This window comes from Coregonus clupeaformis, unplaced genomic scaffold (assembly GCF_020615455.1).
Source record: "Coregonus clupeaformis isolate EN_2021a unplaced genomic scaffold, ASM2061545v1 scaf0196, whole genome shotgun sequence".
In the NCBI taxonomy this organism is placed as follows: domain Eukaryota; kingdom Metazoa; phylum Chordata; class Actinopteri; order Salmoniformes; family Salmonidae; genus Coregonus; species Coregonus clupeaformis.
Window position 1 is genome coordinate 376209 of NW_025533651.1, and position 24191 is coordinate 400399.

At 43.9% G+C, this 24191-nt stretch overlaps 1 protein-coding gene across 9 annotated transcripts in view; it reads right to left on the bottom strand.

Annotated features, from left to right (window-relative positions):
- The window catches only part of LOC121559486 (F-actin-monooxygenase MICAL2-like), a 49334-nt gene that overhangs the window by 6297 nt on the left and 18846 nt on the right, over nt 1-24191 (bottom strand). For 6 of the 9 annotated variants that reach the window (XR_006658401.1, XR_006658402.1, XM_045214098.1 and 3 more), the window contains exons 3-21: nt 18477-18684; nt 17833-17949; nt 15853-15954; nt 13048-13203; nt 12789-12889; nt 11949-12206; nt 11715-11830; nt 11495-11621; nt 11224-11320; nt 9327-9474; nt 8302-8501; nt 5030-5130; nt 4636-4707; nt 4380-4517; nt 3909-4028; nt 3204-3551; nt 2213-2320; nt 803-964; nt 344-511 (exon numbers count right to left, since the gene is read on the bottom strand). Coding sequence is in view for 7 of the 9 variants with exons in the window: in XM_045214098.1 (XP_045070033.1) it covers nt 344-511; nt 803-964; nt 2213-2320; nt 3204-3551; nt 3909-4028; nt 4380-4517; nt 4636-4707; nt 5030-5130; nt 8302-8501; nt 9327-9474; nt 11224-11320; nt 11495-11621; nt 11715-11830; nt 11949-12206; nt 12789-12889; nt 13048-13203; nt 15853-15954; nt 17833-17949; nt 18477-18684 (2847 nt within the window). In the remaining 2 variants the exon portion in view is untranslated. The remainder of the gene's footprint in view (nt 1-343; nt 512-802; nt 965-2212; nt 2321-3203; nt 3552-3908; nt 4029-4379; nt 4518-4635; nt 4708-5029; nt 5131-8301; nt 8502-9326; nt 9475-11223; nt 11321-11494; nt 11622-11714; nt 11831-11948; nt 12207-12788; nt 12890-13047; nt 13204-15852; nt 15955-17832; nt 17950-18476; nt 18685-24191) is intronic. The other 3 variants (XM_045214099.1, XM_045214100.1, XM_045214102.1) reach the window with 3 other exon arrangements.

A 24191-nucleotide genomic window follows, 5' to 3' on the forward strand; every position in this document is an offset into this window, starting at 1 on the left:
GGAATGGAAAGTCAAAGAGGGAGAGGATTGTTAAAACAGAGATTGTGAGAATCAGATAGGTTCAATGATAGTTGGCATGCTCAGTTTGATGGGCCTCAAGCCTACAGCACCTGGTATTCCATGGCACTCTACCATCATGTTGACCAAGCCTCAACCTGCTTAGTCTCAACTCAAGAACACTACATGCCATGTTGACGTCAACTCAGTTATAGTGCTATAGATTAAAGATGTGAAATATCTCTGCATGATGAATATTGAATGATCACAGAGGTTTTAGCATGACACACAATGATAGGGACACATACGGATGCTGAAACACAGACATGGATGTGGTTATTTTTACCTGATGTTGAAGTACACAGGAAGAGGAGGAAGAGGAGGATGGAGAACAGGTATGAGGGGGTGAAAATGTAGAAAGGGTGATTTCTGGACAAAGTAGTGATGAAGAGATTTTAGGACTGGGAGCAGGGAGGATGTGAGGAGAGGGAATGGTCTGTCCAGCAGATCCAGACTAGTGTAGGAATGGGAAACAGAAGTTTTGGAAATGGAAAGTCAAAGAGGAAGAGATATTATGAGCATCAGATGGGAGTTAAACGAGAGTTGGCATGCTTAGTGGGTTGGGCCTCAAGCCTACAGCGCATGATATTGCGTTCCATTGAAATGGCAACTCAGTTATAGCGATATAGATAGAATAGTATTTCTTAATGATAAATGTTGAATAATCACAAAGGTTTTAGCATGACACACAGTGATAGGGACACATACAAGAAGGTAAGACAGACATGGATGTGGTTATTTTTACCTGATGTTGGAGTAGACAGGATGAGGATGAGGAATAGGGATGAAGACGTGAGAAGGTAGAAAGGCTGATTTCTGGGTAAAGGTATAATGAGGTGAGTTCTGGACTGGGGTTAGGGAGGATGGGACCAGACTCTGGGGGAATGGCCTGTTCATCAGATTCAGGCTAGGTGAGGAATGGGACAGGGGAGATTTGCAAATGAAAAGAGAGGGAGAGGATTGTTAAAAGAGAGCTATGAGTGTTAGTAATTAGATAGAAGTTACAATGAGAACTGGCATGCACAGGGTGATAGGCTTTAAGCAAAGGTATTCCGTGGTACTATCCCATCATAGTATTACCTAAGCCCCAACCTGCTGAGCCTCAACACAACAGCTTACCCTGGTTTCCATTGATACATTTATAAAAGGTGTGCAGTATCTGTCTTGATGATAAAATACCATGGAAATACCTTTTTCCTGTCCTGGAAATTGCAGTATGATGACTACTCTAGCACTAAACACCTTGCTTGATGACTATTTATCCTGTGAGTAATAAAGCTGCAGTCTCTTCCAGTGAAGCACAGAGAACCCCATTCTACCTTTCAACAGTGTCCATGCTGAAACCCTCTGAGTCTCTGAGCACACAGAGTAAGTGAATTACCAGTGCTGCTCATACATATCATCACAGACAGAGCTGAGAGAGAAGACTACCTCGTTTTCTGCAGGTCTGTCTCAGTGGTAATATAGAATCACGTAATGGAACCATTTAACTGAATGATTTCTGCTTAAACAATACATTTTTCACAGGGCGTTACATCGTTTTAAAAAAGCCTTGTTGAAACCCATGATGTAAACAGCCATTTATTGACTGACTCCATTAAAACAGTGAAGGTGATTTAAATTACAGATGTAGGATCTTAATTTGATCACTCTTTTGTTGCTGAGAATTTTGCAAACTTCTAGCTTATTCAAGGTTTTAAAAGGTTTCTAAAGTTTGTAAATTCCACTTTAAAATGTCAGACTTTATTTGCCCTAACGTAAAATGTATCAACACTTACAAAAAATGTCCATTAATTATAATCCATATGATAATTCACATTTCCTGTTGCTGCAGGGTTATTTTCCTGTTGTAGCAAACTGTCTCAAATTAAGATTCGACATCTGCATAACAGAACACTGTGTCCTACAATAACCTGAAATCACCTGCGCTAGCTGTGTTCTGTTGCTACAGGCTCTGAGCAGCTGATGAAAACATTGCCATAAAAGTCATGCTTCTGGAGATGATGAATGTTGAATATCAACACAGCGAGGGTTATATGAACTGTGTGCAGCAGCGATGCCAAACAAGACCGAGTGTGCAACACCACAAACACACTGAGGGATGGGAGAGGTGACGCAGGCAGAAGGGGTCAGAGTTCAGGGGTCAGATAGTCACCTGGGACGTAGAGGTCACATCCCCAGAGAACAGTGCTCTCAGGTGGACCGCTTTCTCCTTGATACTTTTATTGTGAAACTCTCTAGCATTCTGGGTTTGAGCCTTCTTCTGCAGGACATATACCATGAGACACAGAGACAAAGAACACGCATCAGAAGGAGAAAGCTGCACCCGCAACACAGTACCACATACTCCCTGTCTGATGAATGGGTCTGAATAGTAGCATAATTATTAACTCCCAAATCAGGGTTATAATGTACGGAGAAAAAAAAGTATGAAATGTATGCACTCACTACTGTAAATCGCTCTGGATAAGAGCGTCTGCTAAATTACTACAATGTCAAATGTAATGATCAAGCAAGATAAGTGGACTACTTTCCCACTGAAGGAGCTAGATGACACATAGTTTATTGGGTGGAGGGAACAATAGTGTTGCTGTGTGGAGTAGAGTGGCTGTTTTTATAACACTAATTTCACACACCAGCAGAGATGACTCCACTCTTACACATGTGCTCCTGGAGCAGCAGACTGAGACCAAGGCAGAGACAGACAGACACACAGGCCTGGCACAGAACAAGGCCACAAGGGGCAGCCCACTGGCTAAACTTGCTAGTCAGCAGCCTCTGTGCCTCTTTGTCTCTGCCAGGGTTGTGGGTCTGTTCTTGCCATTGTGGTCAGTGTGGATGATTAGGGTTTGACTTCACCAGCTGACTATGTGCTATACAATGCTAAATGTATAATCATGATGATTATCTCAACATTCATATTCAGCCTTTTCCTACCAAGATGTCTTATATGGTCACACAGTAGGAGACAATAACAATAGAAAAAGACAGAGCAGACAAAGAGAAAGAGAAACGGACAGATAGAGAAGAAAAGAGAGGAAATGAGAGGTGAGGAAAGGAGAGAAAAGGAGAGGAAAGGAGAGGAGAGGAAATGAGAGGAAAGGAGAGGGGAGGGGAGGAGAGGAAAGGAGAGGGGAATAGGTCACCTGGGTGATCTTTTCCTCCACCTCCTGAAGGCGTTGGAGCATTCTAGACATGGCTAGGACTGCTGAGTGGCAGGAGGGAGAGTAGCCAGGGTAGTGTGTGCTCTCTGGCTGCTGGGGCTGCATCTGGGGTTGAGCACGTGTCTGATCAGCCTGTCTGACCTTCCTGAGGGTGTGATTTGGGCTGGGTGGGGGTTGGAGCTTAGGTTGGAGCTGGAACTGGGGTTGGGGCTGGTGCTGAGACTGAAGCTGGGCTTGGAGCTGGGGCGAGAGCTTGGGTTTGGGAGGAGGCTGGGGTGGGGGCCGAGCGGTGCACTCAGCTACATATTTGGTACAGGTTGCAGACTGAAACTGGAAACACACAGCACATGTGAGCTGCAGGTCTATGGCTCTCCGTCAACTCAGGGTGAGCTTGATGAAAAAACAAGAAGCAATTGCAGCAACCAGGCTCCAGTAGTTTAACAGCTGGAGAGAATAGGAGTGAGATTTACGCCCCATGCTTTTCTTGATCTTGTGAATCTACTTCACTGGGGGGTTACTTTTCATTTCCAACCCACAGGGAACATTAAACACTCTCACTCCAGGTAAGTGATGACTGGTTTGTGAGTGAGTGAGTGAGTAAGTGTATACCAAAATTGAGTGACAGTGTGTGTTCTGCAGAGTGTATTAGTGTGGGTATGTGTATGTAGACCTGCTCCAGTCCTCTACCTGTGTCTTAGGGGGAGGGTTGGGTGGGGTCTGCTGCCTGAGGTTGGTGAAGCGTGGGGTCTCAGTCATGTCCATGGAGCGTGGCCGAGGGGCCCTCCCAGAACCCCAATCACACTGAGACTGATGGGGTTTGTCAGCCAGAAACAAAGCCCAAGGAAAAGGGTTAGTAGAAAGACAGAAAAGGAAGAAAAGAGGGAAAGTGACTTGCAAGATAAGATAAGTATATCACCACACGGATATATAACCAAGTCTTAATCAGAAAATGTACAGCACAAAACCAAACCTGGCTCTTTCCCTTGGAACACAATGGATCACCTCTGTTCTATAGCACACTGTGGTACAAGACATCCGAGAACAAACATGCCAGGTACTATACCATCCTACAGTACTGTATAATCTATGGAGGACACTGTCCAACACTGACAGAGTCCTGAGGAGGGGGAATGAGGGACATATCTTGGTGGTTCTGACCTGTCTCCGGAGGGTGAAGCTGGGGGTGCTCTCCTCAAACTTGGACAGAAGCTGGGTGGCCATGGAGCGGACCTTGTTCTCCTTCACCTCCCTCCCCTCACCCACACAGGACGCACTCCGACTAGAGACGTTGGTTGCCTGTCATGAGAAATAGTGACTTGAGTTATCAGGGCCAAAATAAATGGTATTCTCCCATATTTGACATTGGTGCACTTAGAATGTCATTATGAAATTGTAGTTTGATGGTAATAAATACCTCTTCCAAATAACTGCAGACTTTTCGTCTCCTTTTGTATGTTGGGTCAGTATCTTCTAGCTTCTTCTCATCCTAAAAGAAAAAAAAAACAAGCCATAGTATATGACTAAATATTTCAGACAGCACTCAAAGGTAAAAATATTAAACATGAAAGTGAACTATTAAAGGAGAGCCCATCTAAAAAAAAATCTAGAAGAATGATCTGTCTTTATACATGTATCTTGTGGAAGTCCCCAATACAGTCTACTTATTCAAATGAAATGACTTTTTAAATGATAACACAAAGAGGCTGAGAGGCTCTCAAGTTGCAGTCGTTCTCAAGGCAGACAGGCGGAGAGAGGAGGCTGGAGAGAGGAGGCTGGAGAGAGGAGGCTGGAGAGAGGAGTGTGATTACCTTTGGTACCCTTTTTCTTGGTACCAAGTTCAGAACTTTGTTCATACTTCTGACTGCCTTTGAAGGATAGTCTTCACTGTTTTCGTCGGCCCCTCTAGAATCTGCAATGAAACACATGAGTGCATTAAAAGGTATGATATTTTCCACGGAGCTCAGCCATGAATGCCAAATAAAAGCAATGGCCAATGTGTTTTAACATTATGTCTAAAAGAAACCTAATATTACTGTGTTGGAAAGAACCAGATGGGGCCAGACCATCTGTTTTTCCTGAGAAAAGCCACCTAACAAATAAAGAGCTTTTTCATGAAAACCAATAGTGGAAACACTTCACTTCACTACAGATCATAAGAATGTATACAATTATTGCAAAATAATACATCATCATTCCGTAATGTGGGCAACCAGCATTGCTGTGGATAGAGGCATATCATGTGACCTTTCAGAGGCCATAAAGCTAGTACAACTGATGTCCCTGTGGCAATAATATGCTCTGTTCCCCTTAGGCATCTCAGAACAGAAACTATCTGGAGTAAGGTATAGTGTTTTCTCTCCAGGCAGCCTAGACCCAGACACTATCTGTGAGGTAGCCTGCACTGTGATGGGCAGATGTGCATTCCTCTCATGCCAGACAAAAGGACTGATAGGGTTGTGCAACACAGACCTGCTTTCAAAGGAAGCCAGATGAAATCTCATACCCTCTTATACACCAGCTAAAGTGTCTCTAGAAAGACATAAGGGATGAAATACATTAAGGACAGGGACAGCTTGATATGTAAAGAAATGGCCCTGGTGAAAAACAATACAGTGAGAGGCTGGGCTTTTATTACAGTAGACACAGTGGAGTGGTAGGGCCACCTTTGAGGGTGGCAGTGATGAGGTGTTAAAGTATCAAGTTTCAGTTTTTTTATTAGTCATACACTACCAGTCATTCAAGGGTTTTTTCTTTATTTTTACTATTTCTTACATTGTTGAATAATAGTGAAGACATCAAAACTATGAAATATCACATATGGAATCATGTAGTAACCAAAAAAGTGTTAAACAAATCTAAATATATTTTATATTTGAGATTCTTCAAATAGCCACCCTTTGCCTTGATGACAGCTTTGCACACTCTTGGCATTCTCTCAACTAGCTTCATGAGGTAGTCACCTGGAATGCATTTCAATTAACAGGTGGGCCTTCTTAAAAGTTAATTTGTGGAATGTCTTTCCTTCATAATGTGTTTGAGCCAATCAGTTGTGTTCTGACAATGTAGGGGGGGTATACAGAAGATAACCCTATTTGATAAAAGACCAAGTCCATATTATGCCAAGAACAGCTCAAATAAGCAAAGAGAAACGACAGTCCATCATTACTTTAAGACATGAAGGTCAGTCAATACGGAACATTTCAAGAACTTTGAAAGTTTCTTCAAGTGCAGTCGCAAAAACCATCAAGCGCTATGATGAAACTGGCTCCCATGAGGACCACCACAGGAATGGAAGACCCAGAGTTACCTCTGCTGCAGAGGAAAAGTTCATTAGAGTTACCAGCCTCAGAAATTGCAGCCCAAATAAATGCTTCACAGAGTTCAAGTCACAGACACATCTCAATATCAACTGTTCAGAGGGGACTGTGCAAATCAGGCCTTCATGGTCGATTTGCTGCAAAGAAACCATTACTAAAGGATACCAATAAGAAGAAGAGACCTGCTTGGGCCAAGAAACACGAGCAATGGACATTAGACCGGTGGAAATGTGTCCTTTGGTTTGGAGTCCAAATTGGAGATTTGTGAGACGCGGTGTGGGTGAACGGATGATCTCTGCATGTGTAGACCGTAAAGCATGGAGGAGGAGGTGTTATGGTGTGGGGGTGCTTTGCTGGTGACACTGTCTGGGATTTATTTAGAATTCAAGGCACACTTAACCAGCATGGCTACCACAGCATTCTGCAGCGATACGCCATCCCATCTGGTTTGGGCTTAGTGAGACTAATATTTGTTTATCAACAGGACAATGACCCAACACACCTCCAGGCTGTGTAAGGGCTATTTTACCAAGAAGGAGAGTGATGTAGTGCTGCATCAGATGACCTGGCCTCCACAATCCCCCGACCTCAACCCAATTGAGATGGTTTGGGATGAGTCGGACGGCAGAGTGAAGGAAAAGCAGCCAACAAGTGCACAGCATATGTGTGAACTCCTTCAAGACTGTTGGAAAAGCATTCCAGGTGAAGCTGGTTGAGAGAGAATGCCAAGAGTGTGCAAAGCTGTCATCAAGGCAAAGGGTGGCTACTTTGAAGAATATAATATAATATGCCATTTAGCAGACGCTTTTATCCAAAGCAACTTACAGTCATGTGTGCATACATTTTTACTTATAGGTGGTCCCGGGGATCGAACCCACTACCCTGGCGTTACAAGTGCCATGCTCTACCAATTGAGCTACGCATCTCAAATATAAAATATATTTTGATTTGTTGAACACTTTTTTGGTTTCTACATGATTCCATATGTGTTATTTCGTAGTTTTGATGTCTTCACTATTATTCTACAATGTCGAAAATAGTAAAAATAAAGAAAAACCCTTGAATGAGTAGGTGTCCAAACTTTTGACTGGTACTGTACTTACGGGATACACATTGTATACACAGTCCAACTAAATGCTTACTTGCAGGTTCCTTCTCAACAATGCAACAACAATAAGAAGTAATAAAAGATAAGAATAACAACAGAAAGTGAATGGCTCAGTAGAATAGAATAAACATTTTAGCATAAGTATAATACAGGAAGGCACAATTTAATATTTACATGTGTTTGGGGAAGGGGGGATTGGGGGGCAAGTATTTAAATTGTGGAGTATTTAGCAATAATAATACGAGTCTGGTAGCAGCCATTGTGATGTGTGTGTGTCATGAATGTGTGTGTGTGTGTGTGTGTGTCTACAGGGGGTACATACACATGCCCGTGGCCGGGGCAGTAGGACTGTATTCCTCTCTGCCCTGTCTGCTCCTCCTATTGAAGTGTTCAGAGCCAAACGCTTCAGCTGCATTTAAAAATAACTCTGACATGGGAAGGAGCCTTTAAAAAAAGGCCTAATGATATAAAGGGCTGCTACTTCAATCCGACTACATAGAAACATATGGGATATTTTGTGTGTGTGTGTGTGTGTGTGTGTGTGTGTGTGTAGGAGTGCAAATCTGTGTGGGTGTATGCGTGAGTGAAATCTGAAGTCTGGGGCTTCAGGACACATGTGTCTGCAGGGGGATGGGGTGAGGGGTGTGAGGCGTACCTGAGACGGGAAGGGGGGTGCCGCGGAACAGCTCGTAGAACTTGGAGAGGTAGGTGACCATTCTGGTCTTGTCTGGTTCCTGACCAGCAGCCATCTCCTCTCCAGTGGTGAAGGGCCGTATCCCAAACTCCCGCTCAGCCAGGTCAAATGCCAGCTGGAGGTTATTAGCTGAATCCTCCTCGTTCAGCGCATCAAACTCTCTGAGGGAAACAGATTGAAATGATATCACGCGATGTTGTTGTAATGTTGTGTGGGTAACTAGGTGAAGGCTTTATAAGACTAAGCTGGTGTCAACACAGAAGTTATGAAACAGTTCTAGACTTGCAGTGTAGCCCTCACTTCACCACAAAGATGATGACAGAAATAACAAACTGCCCTAGATACGGAGTGTGACATGTAATACATAGTTATGCTTTTCAAACTCCCTTTCACATACTATAGGGTTTCTCTAAAAGCGGTTGTCTCTTCTGTGTGCTCTGTTTCGTCACACCTATCAGTAACAGAGAGAGAGAGAGCACTGACATCAGGAAAAAGGCTCTTTGAGGAAGGTCAAATGTTATTCACAACCACCACTTACATTTCCTCTCACACAAAGACGGTTTGTGAGGGAGAGGCAGGGGCTTGTGTGTAGATAGTGCACCAGGACATACATTGACATGAATGGGTTACTTTCATGCATGGCATACTTTACATTAGACACCCACAGAAGGAGGCAATATGATTACAGCGTGGGTGTAAGATGTTCTGCTATTACCGTTGTGTCTTGATGTAAATGTTAGCCTAACGTAGAAATTCACCATTATAGAATATACCATAGAGGCATTTTATGAGGAGCCAGTCTATCAACTTACAATGACAAAGTGCTACATGCCAGGGTGTGACATGAAGAAGTCTCACACATGGTTTATGAGGACAAAAGAGAGTGAGTGCTGAGGTCATTTACAGTTACAGTAGGGTACATAAGGCCAGTCTTCCTGTGGTGGTTTACAGGGTAGTTGTATGCTGCAGTGTTTTACGGTACATACATGAGGTGGGATCTGAACCGGTGGATGAGGGCACAGAGAGCCAGGCCGCTCTGCCAGGAGGTGGTCAGGTCTGTCACGCTCACATTCCTGTAGCCCTCGGTCTGTTTCTGACACCACGTCAGCAGCCTGCCCGGCCTGATCTCCGACTCTACACACACACACAGGAACAAGGTGTTCAGTAGGGAGAAAATGGCATGAAACTGGGAGGCACTACCTAAATTGGTCCAATAAGAAGAACATAGATTTTTTCATTGCTCTATTTTACATTTGTGTGACTGTCCTTGCCTATCAGTGTTTTGTTACTTGTCATGTGTTTTGTTTTTGTGGACCCCAGGGAGAGTAGCTGATGCTTCTGCAAAAGCTCAGGGGGATCCTAATAAACAAATAAATAAATAAAATACTAAACACAACCCAGCTAACAGCCACCCACTCACCCAGCAACACAACCACAGCGCTAACAGGAAGTGAGATCATAGATGTGGAACAGTGACAGCAGGTGACGTTAATGAGAGGTAAGACTGATAAGACGTAAGTTAGAATAGGGGCTGAAGTATGCATATGACTCTGTCAAGACATGTTGAACCTGTCTGTCATATGTGTAATAGGACCCATGGTTGTGTAACATAGTGTTTACTGCAGTATGTAGAGGCCAGGGTGTGCTTAAAGATATACAGTATACATGGGGAAAAAAACGTTTTCCGATGATGGAGACAAAAATCACATAAGATTAAAATGAGGTCATATTTCTAACTTTCAGTTCTCCTTGAATAACTGCTTGAAACTTTCCAGTATTAATGTTTAACATGATCCATGGGGCCAAAAATATATTGAAACGTAACCAGCTAGACTTTGTTTGGTCTGGTATCTGAAAACATCCTTAACCCTCCCGTTGTCCTAGGGTCAAAATGACCCGCCACTGTGTTGAACCAACTTTATTTAATTTTTATATTTTGGGGATCATTTGTGAGAAGGAGGCAGTGAGACTTTAAAGAAAGTATCACTGCCTCCTTCTCACAAATGATCCAAAAAATATAAAAATTAAATAAAGTTGGTTCAACACAGTGGCGGGTCATTTTGACCCTAGGACAACGGGAGGGTTAAGATATCACTGCTGCGTTTAACTACTAGTGTATCAAGTCATGTTCTTCCTTTTCACAATACACAGAACCACCAGCTTTGGCCTCCAATAAAATTATGAATGTAGTAATTTTGTCTTCCTTAAACGCAGGGTCATTTTGAAGACAAGTACATTACGTACAGTAGAGTGGGTGTGGGGAGGGGGGGGTGGGGGGTTGGTCTGTATGCTATATGACCCCGTCCACAGTCAAGAGGCTTCAACTTCACCAAAGCTCCGCTCTCACTATGGACCGTTTCAAAAACAAACCTCAGACGGAGACTTATTTTTATTATTTTTATTTTACCTTTACTTAACTAGGCAAGTCAGTTAAGAACAAATTCTTATTTACAATGACGGCCTTATTCCCTAAGCAGAGATTAATGCTGGCCCTCCCACAGTCTGCCACTCCTGTTAGCGAGAGAAAAGGTCTGCCTCACTTAAACACTGCTGTGGGCCTGTGTCGCTGCTCTCAGACCACTCCCAGAACACAGGGAACGGGAGAGAACTCAACAGAACTAGAGTGGAATGGCTGATCTTCTCCTACCTTTGGGTAAATAGCCACTGAATGAATGAGTGCTGCAGATATTTGGGCCCATGAAACACAAGGGACTCATCTGTCATCATTTTCAAATGAGTTACTTGAACCAGTTGAGTAGACGTCACAGCATGTTCTGTAGGTTGGAGCCATGCACTGGATCAGAGGTAAGTCCATACTAGACTGTACTAAAGCCTCCCAACTCCACAGTCTCTCTGGCCTCTCCTGTATTGTGTGTGGCTCACCTCGTCTGGCCAGGTTCACAGGGCGACGTATTGTAGCATTACGCTCCAGAGAGCACGACTTCACTGGCAGCTCTCCATTGATGTAGAGGTGACGCACCTGGAAGAAATAAGAATGAGACAGAGATGAGATACAGGCAGAAGAAGAGATAAGAAGACAAGCACAGTCCATCCTTGAAATCTTGTGTTAATGTTAAGGGTGAATCTGATATTGGTGACAGCAGAAAGTGAATACTGCAGTAAACAATGTGATCCTTGAGAAAGGCCTTCTTACCTGGTTTTGCCTGACACAGGTGGAAATGAGGTTGGGATACCGAGTCCCAGGGTCAATAGTGTACTGCTCAAAGTTTTTGGCAATGTTTTCAGTGGTTGTCTGCGGCAGGATTCTGTAAAGACTCTCCCTGGAGAAATATATATATATTTAGTGTGTGTGTGTGTGTGTGTGTGTGTGTGTGTGTGTGTGTGTGTGTACAATATGTGTGCTGACCACTGACCTCTCAGCTAGCACCTCCAGAGGGGTCCTGCCCTCAGCCCACCTTTTCACCATCCAGGCTGAGTCAAAGGCAGCCAGGAAGCCTCTCGCACACCCTGTACCCATGGGCCAGAACGGCTGTACACACAGACACATACCATCAGCATAACAGTACATTTAGCGGAATATGCACATGTAGTATTATAGTCCAACCATTTTAAAGCATGATTAAACATTGTTGTCACAGCCTCCTCACCTCTAACAAGCTGTCCCCAACCAGTGCCACCAGTAGCTGGTGTCCGAAGCGTTCTCTGACCAGCGCTGCGTTCTCCGAGGCGTACATGCTGGTGAAGTCAAACATGGCCACGTCCGGCTGGCCACAAGCATTTATGGCAAAGTCCAGCGTGGGAAGCTGGTAGTTGGTGCCAAAGTCAGCAGCTTCCCGGGCGTAACACAGCAGAGCTTCCTGGTTCACATTCTCACTGCTCAGCAGCATCTCTGTGTCTATGTAGTCCTACGAGACAAAGTCAGGGGAGACCATAACCATAACCAAAAGGATGAAGCAAAAGAGGCAAAATCAGATGCAACATTGATACCCTAAGCGTAATAACAGTTATTCACCTTGTATATAAGAGGACCATTAAAGATGCTCTTTAAATTGTACTGTGACGCCACTCTCAAAGTCCCACATTGTCTTTATGAATGAATTCATAGGATGACTCATGCAGAACCCTGGCAATTGAGGTGAGAGAGAGCGCTGAGAGGGAGTCATTAGCCAGAGAAATATTGTGCTCCTTTAGGGATGTTTATAACACTTAGATTTCATGGATGTCATTGTGGTGCCCGCCCAGCTCGTTGGCTGTTCACCTGGCAGACAACCAAGGATGAGATTCCTCCAACCCAGCACACTCCTCTATTAACTCCCCACCTCTCCTTCTCTCTCCCCCTCTCTCTGTCTTTCTCTTCCTCTCTCTCACACACAATATGAATACACATCTGAATGCACATCTAAATACAACACCCTCAGACATCAAGAAAAAATCAGCCCGCAGCTGAATCTAGTTGATGATCCCTGATCTAAACAATGTTTGCTCACATGAATGATGACCCCCTTGTCCAGTAGGCTCTGTTTCTTTGCTGTCATGACAAAGTAGTGCGTGTTGTCCTTGTAGTATACAATGTTCTCCAGGTCAATACCTGCAATAAATGACAGACACAGACAGGAAGGTTAAAAAAAACATGATAATGACAGGGTTGAAAATTGCTGTTGTTTGACAATGTGTGGATTTAAGTGCATTCTGAGGGCAGTCTGCTCCTCTGGCTGACTCATTGACTGTGGGGGATCTCAGGCCCACCTGTCTCCTCTTTGAGGTCCAGGAAGAACTTCTGGTTAAAGATGAAGGCCACACCGCTGATCTCCTCCACCTTAGCCTCGGCCGTGGTGTTCCTGTTGACAAAGTTGGCCGTGATGGCGATTGCCAGCTTACCACGGAATTCCTTCCTCTTGAACCCTGAGAGAGAGAGAGAGAGAGAGAGAGAGAGAGAGAGAGAGAGAGAGAGAGAGAGAGAGAGAGAGAGAGAGAGATGGCAAATGTATGACCACATTAGAGACACATATTTCCCACAGATCACACAGACCCACAATGAACTTGAAAACAGATTAAACATTGATAAACGCCCATACCAGTTAGGCGAAATACCACAGTGTTCAATCACAGCAGAAAGATTTGTGGCCCATTGCCATGAGAATAGGGAAACCAGTGGAGCACAAACAACAACGTAAATGCAACCTATATGTATCTGTTTACATGCTTCAACTATTTGCACATTGTTACAACACTGTACATAGCCAATAATATAACATTTATTCGTCTATATTCTTTTAAAACTTTTGCGAGAGTAATGCGTACTGATTGTTTATTTCCCTTTTGTTTATTGTCTATTCCATTTGCTTTGGCAATGTAAACATATGTTTCCCATGCCAATAAAGCCCTTTGAATTGAATTGAATTGAATTGAGAGAGAGAGAGCGAGAGAGAGCGAGCGAGCGAGCGAGCGAGAGAGAGAGAGAGAGAGAGAGAGAGAGAGAGAGAGAGAGAGAGAGAGAGAGAGAGAGATTACTATTCTCCGGCCAGGCCAGCGGAGGCATACTAATCCAGAGGAAATCTAGCACTGAGCTGTAATCACAGGCCAGTTATTTTAGGATCAGAGAGACTCGTTACCGAGGTGATGCTGTTTATATCACCAGTGGAACACAAGCCTCGGCGGGAGAGTTGGATCAGTACTAAAATGTTATGATCTAATAAAAATGTCTTCCATGTTGATTAACTTTCACAACTTCAGTGCAAATGCAGCCACTCCTTACATGAACTGCACTATTGTAAGAGAAGGTGCTATCTCGTTTTTCACACTGAGATTTTACGATATATACTGTTATTGGCTGCAATTGCTTACACTTCTGCTATTTAGGATATCAACAAGAATGGAACAGAATCAGTTCCTCTTCAGATAGAAACATTGGGGAAATACTTTTGGCATTGAAGAGTTTATTGCCATCCTCTCACCGACCCTGCAAAGTTTTTTTATGGAGACATTGCAAAAATATCACAATTTTAGAGGCTCGTTTAATATTAACTTTCTGTGTCCCATCCAGGGATAACTGCAGGCAAGCCTTAAAATAGACTGAAGTATGGACTCAGACTTTTAATGCCAGACTGACATTCACTTGGGTTCCTGTTGCTAATATTCTCACAATTACAGTTTTATGAAAAGCTGTCTGACTTTTTAAATGACATTCTCACAATTACGGTTTTATGAAAAGCTGTCTGACTTTTGTGAACGAGAATATGGTGATATTATTTTTACAAGTCTCTTTGTGGTGTCAAAGCTTCACCAAAGCGCCTAAAGCCTGTAAAAGCCATCCAACCACAGCTAGTACCCGGGCTATGTCACTCCAAGCTGTAAGTCCCACAGGCCACATGTTAATATGCTTATAACTGTCCTGGGGATGAGGAAGGCTCTGCACCAAAGCCCTTTAGTGAAAGAAAATACATCCTCATTACCTCTAGACCTGTGACTCAGGAAGGAAAGGAGGATGAATGTTCTAATGTGTTCAGCCTCTCTTCCTCCTACAAAATAATGTATGAGATTCTGAGAGGTGCTTTTCTAGGAGGAGGTAGCATTTGAATATGAGCCAGAAATGTTCCATTACTGTCACTGCTAATTCACTGGGTCACCAGCCTGCCCCTGTCCCCCCTCCCCTCACATCACTTTTTCCAATGCAGCTGTGTTCCTCTCAGACGATTAGCTGGGTACAGAACAGATTGGGGTATATTTAACCCTCCTCTCAGACAGGGCCTGCATGGCAGTCCAAAAGCAGAAGGACTTCTAAAAAGAAAGTTTTCCTCCGGCTTTTCGTCATCAGACGATGACCTAAACGCCTCATTGTTTGGAGACAGAAAATGCCCTTTTAAGGAATAAGCATCTCATGTGGATTGGTGAGGAGATGACAGGCATCTGTGAGGGAGAGTCCAACATGCATGCATCAACTGTTGAACAGCATCCAGATGACTACACACACAGGGCCCCAGATCTTTTTTATTAAGGTACAGAGCTATGGTGATTTCATGTGTAACCTTGCCCTTTGAAGGAGAGATTAATGACATCACATAGGGTATCGTTTTACAGAGGCAAGCTTGATTTTATGGCGTCCTAACTTTCTTGGATGAGACTATGCTTTTTTAAATGGATGCTTTGTGTAGCCGCAGCCAATAAAAGTAATATGTTTCTTAGTTACAGTTGTTAGGCTGTTATCCAGACAAAATAATTATATGAGAAAGGTGTCCTGGATATTTTTTGAAACAAGCCACTGTCAACAAAGCTACATAAACATACGTTTCAATATAGAAATTGTGTTTGAAGGCGCTCCAGATAATATCCAACTGCATTTGAACTTAGAGCTAAAGTTAGCTTTGGAGCAAGTAGTGTTTAGTAAACATATTGAGCAATCTCAGAGAGCCATTCCATGGATGTAATCACATGATATCATATACAGTACCAAATCACCATATCCTATATCTGGAGTCAGGTCATTAACGGTATGTAGATATACTCTGCATGGATACAACCCATGTCACCCTCCCATCCCTTCAGAGTTCTCACCTTCCAGGGTATTTCTCCTCCCATCAGCCCCCACCACCACGTCAAAGTCAATGTTAGCCACAGGGTGATCGGCAGGCCTGATCTCAGCTCTCCAGCCAGGCCCTGAAACACAGTCAGAGGAGAGGAGGGAGAGAGGGAAGGGAGGAGAGGAAGGGAGAGAGGGTCAGTACAGTTCCACATTTACATGGACACACACCTCAAACAAACACACTTTTCAGTATACAAACGGTTAGAGTTCAACACAGATAGAGAGAATGAGAGGACGTGGGCTAGAGAAACAGACACAATATTTACTTGGTTGCTCTTTTGGCCTGTTATTTCTGGGGAACAATATTTATGATGCCTATCAACACCATTGGGGAAAAGGGTTTGCTAATCCTGACAGTTCTCAACAAAGAGGGTGACACAGAGGTCACACACATTGTGTCATTTAGCTCAGCAGACTATACCGTGCTGTAATTATATAAGATGTTGTTTAATGTCATTCTCACTTGTACTGCATAATTGATACCAGAGCGCTAGCTAGCTACAGTATATAATTCAATACGTAGTGGATCAAATGTGGTGAATGATGTCAGCCACAGAGGCAGTGTGAGGCAACAGCAGCATTGGGTTGGCTGTCCACTGTGTAATATCACCATGTCAAAAATGCATTCCATCATGTCAAGGACACTGAGCACCCTGTGACAGCAAAAGTAGGGGGACCATTCTGTATCCATATTTAGTAAAGACTCTTGTTTTTATCAGTTGGTTGACGTCGCGGTCGAGGAGGCCACATGGGATAGCTAATGACCTCCAGTCCAGCAGTCCAATCAACAAAGCTCTGAAGGAGGGAGGGGGGTCAAGTGTAGAGGTATTTCAGATAGCCAGTCTTTCAGCTCGGCGCCACATCACAACACACCACGCAGCGTTCACATCTTGAAGCAGCTAGTACTGTACTGTTATAAGAACTTAGCCGAGGGGGCACGGTTGTAATTACACTGGCTAATCAGCTCTTAATTACCTTCCACGGCCGTAATTTGGCTCTGCTGCTCCTTAAACAAAGCCACTAGGTCTGCTCTGCTCACTGATATTACTGTGTGCTCTGCTCAGCAGCAGCCATAAAATAACATTAGCATCTGGGGAGGTTGCTAACCATTAGCAGCTGAATAGGAATGGTGAAGCAATGATTATGATTTTTAAACATTTGATTTCCATGGCAATGCAAATATCAAATAAAGCGTGATCAGTGCACTGCTGTAACAGTGCTGCTGTTTACTGCTGGTTGCCAAGGAGATATACTGTTGAATGGGGAGACAGAACTACTCTAACAGGTACTAGTTATGGACTGCAGTAACTCCCTGTAGCTCAAGGTACAGTGATGTAAACCAGAGGAATGCTATGGTGTGGGAGAGAATATACTGTGTTGGGATCCTCTGGGCAGCCACAAACAGATGTAGGATCTTAATTTGATCACCCTGTTGCAGGATAACTTTCCTGCAATGCAGGAAATGTTAAACTTGTAGTGTATTTGAGGTTTCAAAAGGCTTCTGAAGTTTGTAATTTCCACTTTGAAATTTCAGACTTGATTTTCCCTTACGAAAAATGTATCAACCCCTACAAAAATGTCCATTAATTATAATCCACATAATAATTCACATTTCCTCTTGCTGCAGGATTATTTTCCTGCTGTAGCAAACTGGCTTAAATTAAAATCCTACATCTGTAATGGTCTTACTGACTGTTGCTGATGCAAGGCTCATGTTAAGGTGCACTGTTGATGTTCTCCAAATGCATTGCATAAAGCCCTTCAACCCCAACTCACCTGTCCCAAATGCTGTAACCTAGCCCTTGCATGAATCCCTGAACTACATCCAAAAGACCCCTAATGGTGAGCAGGAAGGAGCAAGGTTGATGGGTACTAGGCCAATGTTGATGGATTTCAATGGACATATATGTACTATAAGTGACGGCCTGTACTTTAAGTGAGCTGTCACTCACCGTCATTCTCCTGGTTCTCTGGAGGTTCCAGCAGCTTGACAAACTCCACATTGACGTGGAACTCCACAGCTACGAGCAGGGCGATTTTCAGCAGCATGAGCTGGAGCTGGCGAATACCTGGCAAACACAGACAATAATCAGGAGTTCTTAGAACCATGCAAGAAACCCAGCTGGCTTTTCTGGCTTATCTAATACAGTACCTAGTACATGCACACTGCACAGGCATCCATGCATTTACACATTATACACACAACCAAACTTGGCCTTTGGCCTCTGTCACTTGAGAGCTGTAGAAAGATTTGCTTTCAACACCAGCAGTTGGCAGCTCTGCTTTGTCTCTCTGTAGCTAAGAGCAGGTGGAAGGTTCACCTTCCATGGCTCACAACCTTGACATTATGTAATGGAAGGGATTGGATGCATCAAGACTACCAGACAAAAAACTGCTTTAGTGGGGAATAGGATACAATAGCATAATCATAAGCTAAGAACATGAATCCAACAATATCCATAAGGAAAATATTCCATTGCAAAAGTAAGTACATGTAGGGCTATGGGAAATGGCTGTTATGACTAACAACTGTTATGGCTGTTTGGGCAGAAAGGTTTCCTGCTGAGATGTTTACCCCACATGTAAAGGTACTTACTGATGTGGTCTATGGCTCCAGCACAGAATTTTCCGTAGAACTTCTTGGCCCCGAGGCCCTTGAGGTCGTGGATGGTGTAGGGCCACAGGTGCAGCACGTTGTTCCTGGAGAAGGTGTCCCTCTTCTCAATCACCACCACCTTGGACCCCAGCAGAGCCAGCTCGATGGCCGTCCGCAAGCCACATGGGCCTCCCCCGATGATCAGGCACTGCAGGGACAAGAATGACAGAGGGACACCATTATCATTGTGTGCTAATAAATAGGACTCAAAATCGTATTTCATAGTCCCATTTCTGTTACACAAAACACAATACATGTGTACATCCAAACCATATGCCTGCCGAAGAGATCATATACTGCATACGTACCTTATCACCATCATAAATAATACTTACTGAAAATAGAATCCTTGTTTAAACCTGTAGATATACTCAATACAGCAGATGAAATATGAGTTGATTAGTTTGGCTGTATATTGCCAAGTAAACAGACCGAGTGCCTGAGGTGGATGTTTATGGTGACAGTATGTTGTTCGTTACTCTGACCCAGCGCTGGGAGAGTATGTGTCATTACCTCAACCGTAGATCATTATTACAGCCTAGTCATATCAAAGACATGATTCATGCATCTGCCTCACTCAAATCTGCATGAAGTCAGTTCTTTTGGGTTACAGGATCCGTCTGAGAATGTGAGGTGAGAACATGACTTCATCCAGCCTTCTGGAAAGGATGAGAAGGAATTGTTTTGGAGTGTTTGTTCTTCTGAGGAACCATCTCACCATCCAACCACTCCTGAGTCAGACAGCAGCCCCTGCTGTGCCCAACAAGTTGGGCGGCTTCCTGTTTCCTTAACCTTATAACCAATCAGAGCCTGACGTGCTCTCTCAACCAGGCTCAGCCATCTCAGACCCTAGCTGGCCCACTATGACCTTTTCATTTCAGATCTCTAATTTCCTCCCAGCCCAGCCAACCCACCTACCTGACCTCAAAATCCACCCTGTGTGCAGGGAGGGCCAGCAGTATATTTGAACAGCGGGACTAACTTCCTGCCACTCTGTGTGTCTGCCTGAAGGGCCACTCCCAGGATGTGTCACTCCAATCAGTATTGTGACACGGTCGTGTTTCAGCCCCAGCCTCGGGGGCCTTATCATGTTTGTATACTGTAGCTCTGTGCTGAATGGGGTATACTCTCTCTCTTTTTCTCTCTCTCTCTCTCTCTCGCTCCCACTCCCACTCTCTCTCCTTCACTTTCTCTCCCCCCTCTCTGTCTGTCCCTCTCTCCCAGGGTGCTTTTTACAGAGCTAAACGTGCCAGCTGCCCACATCACACCATAAATGGCACCGCTGCTCCCAGCGATAAAAATAAGATTGGGATTTAGTCATTCTGTTTTCTCATTCTCCGTGTGGGATTCTGCTGCAGGGTGTCATCAGGAGGTGAAGGAGAGCATAACATTAGTAGCCTAGGGGTAAGAGTATGAGGTATTCAATGCTTATCAGGTATACTAGCCAAACCCAGGTGGCTGCGCGTGGCTGTGTCTGGACAGGCCTGGCCCAGTTCTTTTCATCACGAGGAGTGATTAAAGTGGATGGGCTCTTTAACCATTGTCAGGAGAAACAGACAGTTACCGAGATGTGCCAGGTGTGTTAAGCATCCACCGCCACAGAGGAAAAAGAAAAAAAAACATATGGAACAATGCCTTATTCACAAACACAGAACAACATTAGCTAAGTTTATTCAGATGTGCCTAACCACACAATCCCACAATGTTGGGTATTATCAAACCTGATATAAACTAGATAATCACTATCAAAGTAGCACTTTTGTTTTAGTCTGTCTCTATGGTGCTATGAGAGATGAGCGGTTTGTTTTGCCTGTTTCTATGCGGTGCTGTGTTATCGCAGATGGGAGGGCTTCCTGAGGGCCCACTGCAGTTCTGCTGAGTCAGACCACAGCTACTTCCTGTCTGTCCCCCACCTGTGACCTCACCCCCTCACGCTCACCAGGAGAGGAAGACCCCGCCCCCCCTCACCTTTCACTTCTCTCCCGTTCATTACTTACTGCACCTGGAGCCCTATTAGCTGTCAATCAAATCAAAATCAAATCAAAGTTTATTGGTCACGGACACAGTTTATCATACACACATCATGCGGAATGTAGACTGGAGGCCAACTCAAACATGCTTATCAAAATGGAAAGTGGGCACAATGTCAGGCAGTTGGCAATTATTGTCTCCTAGCATCCTGATCAATCTATGGAGCTCAAGACAATAGGATACTGCTGGACCAAACATTATCCTCTATACCTGCACTTATTTTGAATGAATACAAATGACTCGTTACACTCTACAGCTATATCTCTTTAAGGAGTACAGTATGTCCTCTAAGGTCTAAGACATCAGCTGACTGGTGGTCTTCAGTGTGTTCATGCTGCCCAGCCACTTCAACAGGCCAGCCAGGTTAGATTGACGGGAACACCCCGCAACACTGGGCTGAGTGGAGCTCCTTAACACACATGCTTATTCTGGCTTCACCGGAGTAAAACAAACTGACTGTGTGTGTGAGTGAGCGAGCGGAGCCTGTGCACCTGCAGACATGATGTGATGCCTCACTAGCTTGGCTCAGCGCACGGTGGTGGCTCACGCTGTTTTGGGACAAAACGTCAGACTTAAGGTACTCAATCAACTGAGAGAGACCACCGGGTGAGCCACAACATGAACTGGCAACCCTCGCAGACAGCCATCTGGGACTTCATGGGAAATAGAACAGGAGAAAAGGAGCAACACTCCTGTCTGGGCATGAAATAGGCCTGAGAAACAGGCAAGGAGGGCACAGTGTGTCTCTGAACTTTTAAATCCTACTGTATAGAAGGTTCCATACAGTGAATTATTTGCTCAGTGGAAGCACAATTTTCCACAGTATCAAACCATATAATTAATGGAAAATATGTCTGTCAAGATGTCAAGAGAGGATCACAAGCATGGAAATGTTGATGACACACTATTCAACGATTGGCCATCTAGGGTGAGATTTACGAGCATTACATAGACAACCTGTTATAAAGGAGAGCTCCTCTGCAATGAGGGGGGAAATACAGTAGGAAAGAATCCTTAAAACACAGTTGTTCTGTCTTTAATGCTAACCCACATTCAGTGGGTTGTGAAGTAAAGAGTTCATGTCTTTGCTGTAATTTAGTCAAAAGGGCAAGACACTGAGGAACTGAATAACAGTGTAATAAACAATAATACAATGAAAACGTTTCAATATGATTCATACATGAGGTATGTTCCAACATTATACCGGCATAACAGTTCACATAAGAAAAAGGAATGAAATGTAGCACTTATGATTGAAGGCATTTCATGAATGCAAAACCATTCCAAACGTATTACCTAGCTCAAGGAGAATTGTGTCTGCACAATTGAGACTACTAATTATCAAGCTATTTGCAATATGATTTAATTATAATAATAGTATGTGTCATAATGTGGAGTTTGATTGCCTGATAATTATAGAGCTTACTTTGTAATTGTGATGTAAAAATGCAGAGAACACACAAATCAGTCCCTTAATAGAAAACAGTCTGTATTCTGCTGCGGCATACTGGTGCTGAAGTGCAGGTCAGGATCTCACTTTCAGGGCATAGCCGGTCCAAATAGTTTCCATAGAATCTGGCACTGGACAGCGGCACCGCCCTGGAAAACTAACAGTCTCTCTCACTGGGCCACTTCCCACTCCAGCTCACTTCTCCAGACCTCTCAGATGAGACGAGCACAAAGTAACTCTGATACTAATAAAATATAAGCTTCTCAGATCTCAGGCTCAAGAAGCCACTACAATAGGCCTAAAGCACTTACATTTAACAGCATAATCAGTGAAAGAGACTAAGCCCAGTAACATATGTTCTCTGACCATTCTGTTCAGTGTATCTGCTTCATATTTAATTTGAGGCTGTGAAAAAAGAAATATGGGCCTTCATTGTGTTCCTCATTAAAAACGTATATAGAAGAAACCAACAGTAAGTGTGTGTCATTAGCATTATAGCCAGCTGTATGCAGTAATAAACTGGGGATGACTTCATATCCTATACAGATTGTACCTCTAGCAGGCATTGGAGGCTGGGTGAGGAATGCTATCACATTATTATTCCCTGTGAACCACCACCAAAACCCTAACTCATCGCTTAAGTCATTTAGTAAAGTAAAGTAATTATCAAGTTGTGGCAGGTGGGCTGCAATTAATCACAACAGGAGACCCATATACAGTACCACTGTCTGTTGGAGCCTTAAATCTCAGATTCTGTAAACAGAAGTGAGGGCAAGTTGAATTCTAGCCTCCGTTTTTTACAAAGTCATTCCTCCTTCACAAAATACACTTCCATCCACACAGCCAGCGTAAATCACATCCTTATGTGAGTCTCTCCTACTGTACCAACAGTATGGTTAATTACCTAGAACCCAGAGACTGTACTGTGCATCTGTTCTTGTAACGATCCCGGCAGTCTGAGTCGGGTCCTGTCTGTGGACTAGTTTTTCTGCTCGTGATCTCCAGTTTCCCGAGGGTTCTGGAACGCTCCGGGGAGCTCTCTTGATTTCCGCACCTGCATCCCATCAGCAATCTGCACACCTGGTCCTGATCATCACCCTTCTTAGGCTCTGGCCTAACATCCATTCCCTGCCGGATCGTTAGCCATGAACAGTAGGTTTACCAGAGTATCAGTCTTAGAGCCTCTAGCGTTAGTTTTGTTGTTTTGCACCTTGTTGGTTTGTTGTTTACTTACCTCCGTTTTGTTCCATCTGCAGTCACTCGTCCGGAACCTTCATCCAACCTCTGCCTGGTGGTCGGCGGCTGCCGAGCCATGATTGGATCAACCACTGCACCCCTAACAACCAATCAACGCCGCCCGCTCTGTTCCCTGGATTATTCAGCATCACTCTTGAATTTGTAAATAAACACTCACCTTCGTTTCAACTTACCTTGTCCTGGTCTGCTTCTGGGTTCTGGCTTTGTAACTCGTGACAGTTCTATTACATTGATAAATAAGGCAATTTTACGCTGTCCTGTGGCTTGTCAGACTGAGGAAACCTAGCTGAAACTCTTTGGCACGGGACTAAAAACAATCAGACACTTTAATGAAAGGTTCAATAGAACTGGGACAGCACCTAATCATGGCAGTCTCTCAGATCAAGAGGGTATATGGTGTTCCAACCGGGTTTATAGCTGGTGTCAGAGAGAACTTGTAAAACCTGGCTTATTTTGAAGAACTTAAAACACACTTTAATAACAATCTGGGCTGGGTTCCAAACCTTTAGGAGGGCCCAATAAAGAACACCACCCCCTCAGTAGAACCAAGGAAAATAATCACACTCGCTGAGTGATGCTGTCTGTGGATGTGTGTTATGAAAGCATTCTGGTGACTGATTGAGGGTGCTGTGTAGCTTTGTAATGCACCATTCTGCCAAGCTGAAAGAGGCAAGACTCTGTAGAGCTGTGGATGAGGAGGAATGAGGATAGTGCTGAGGTGAGGGAGGGGTGAGTTACAGTAAAGGCGTTCGCATGCTTCCCAGCCGAAACAGTTCGGAAGAGTTTGTTCATATATTATGGTGTTTTTTGTTCGTTTTGGACTTAAGTGAGGGGTTTTTCGGCTGTTCGGGCACTTTTTGAGAAATACTGCATCTGCAACTAAACATCTTAGTTAGATGTAAAATTGCGCGACTAAG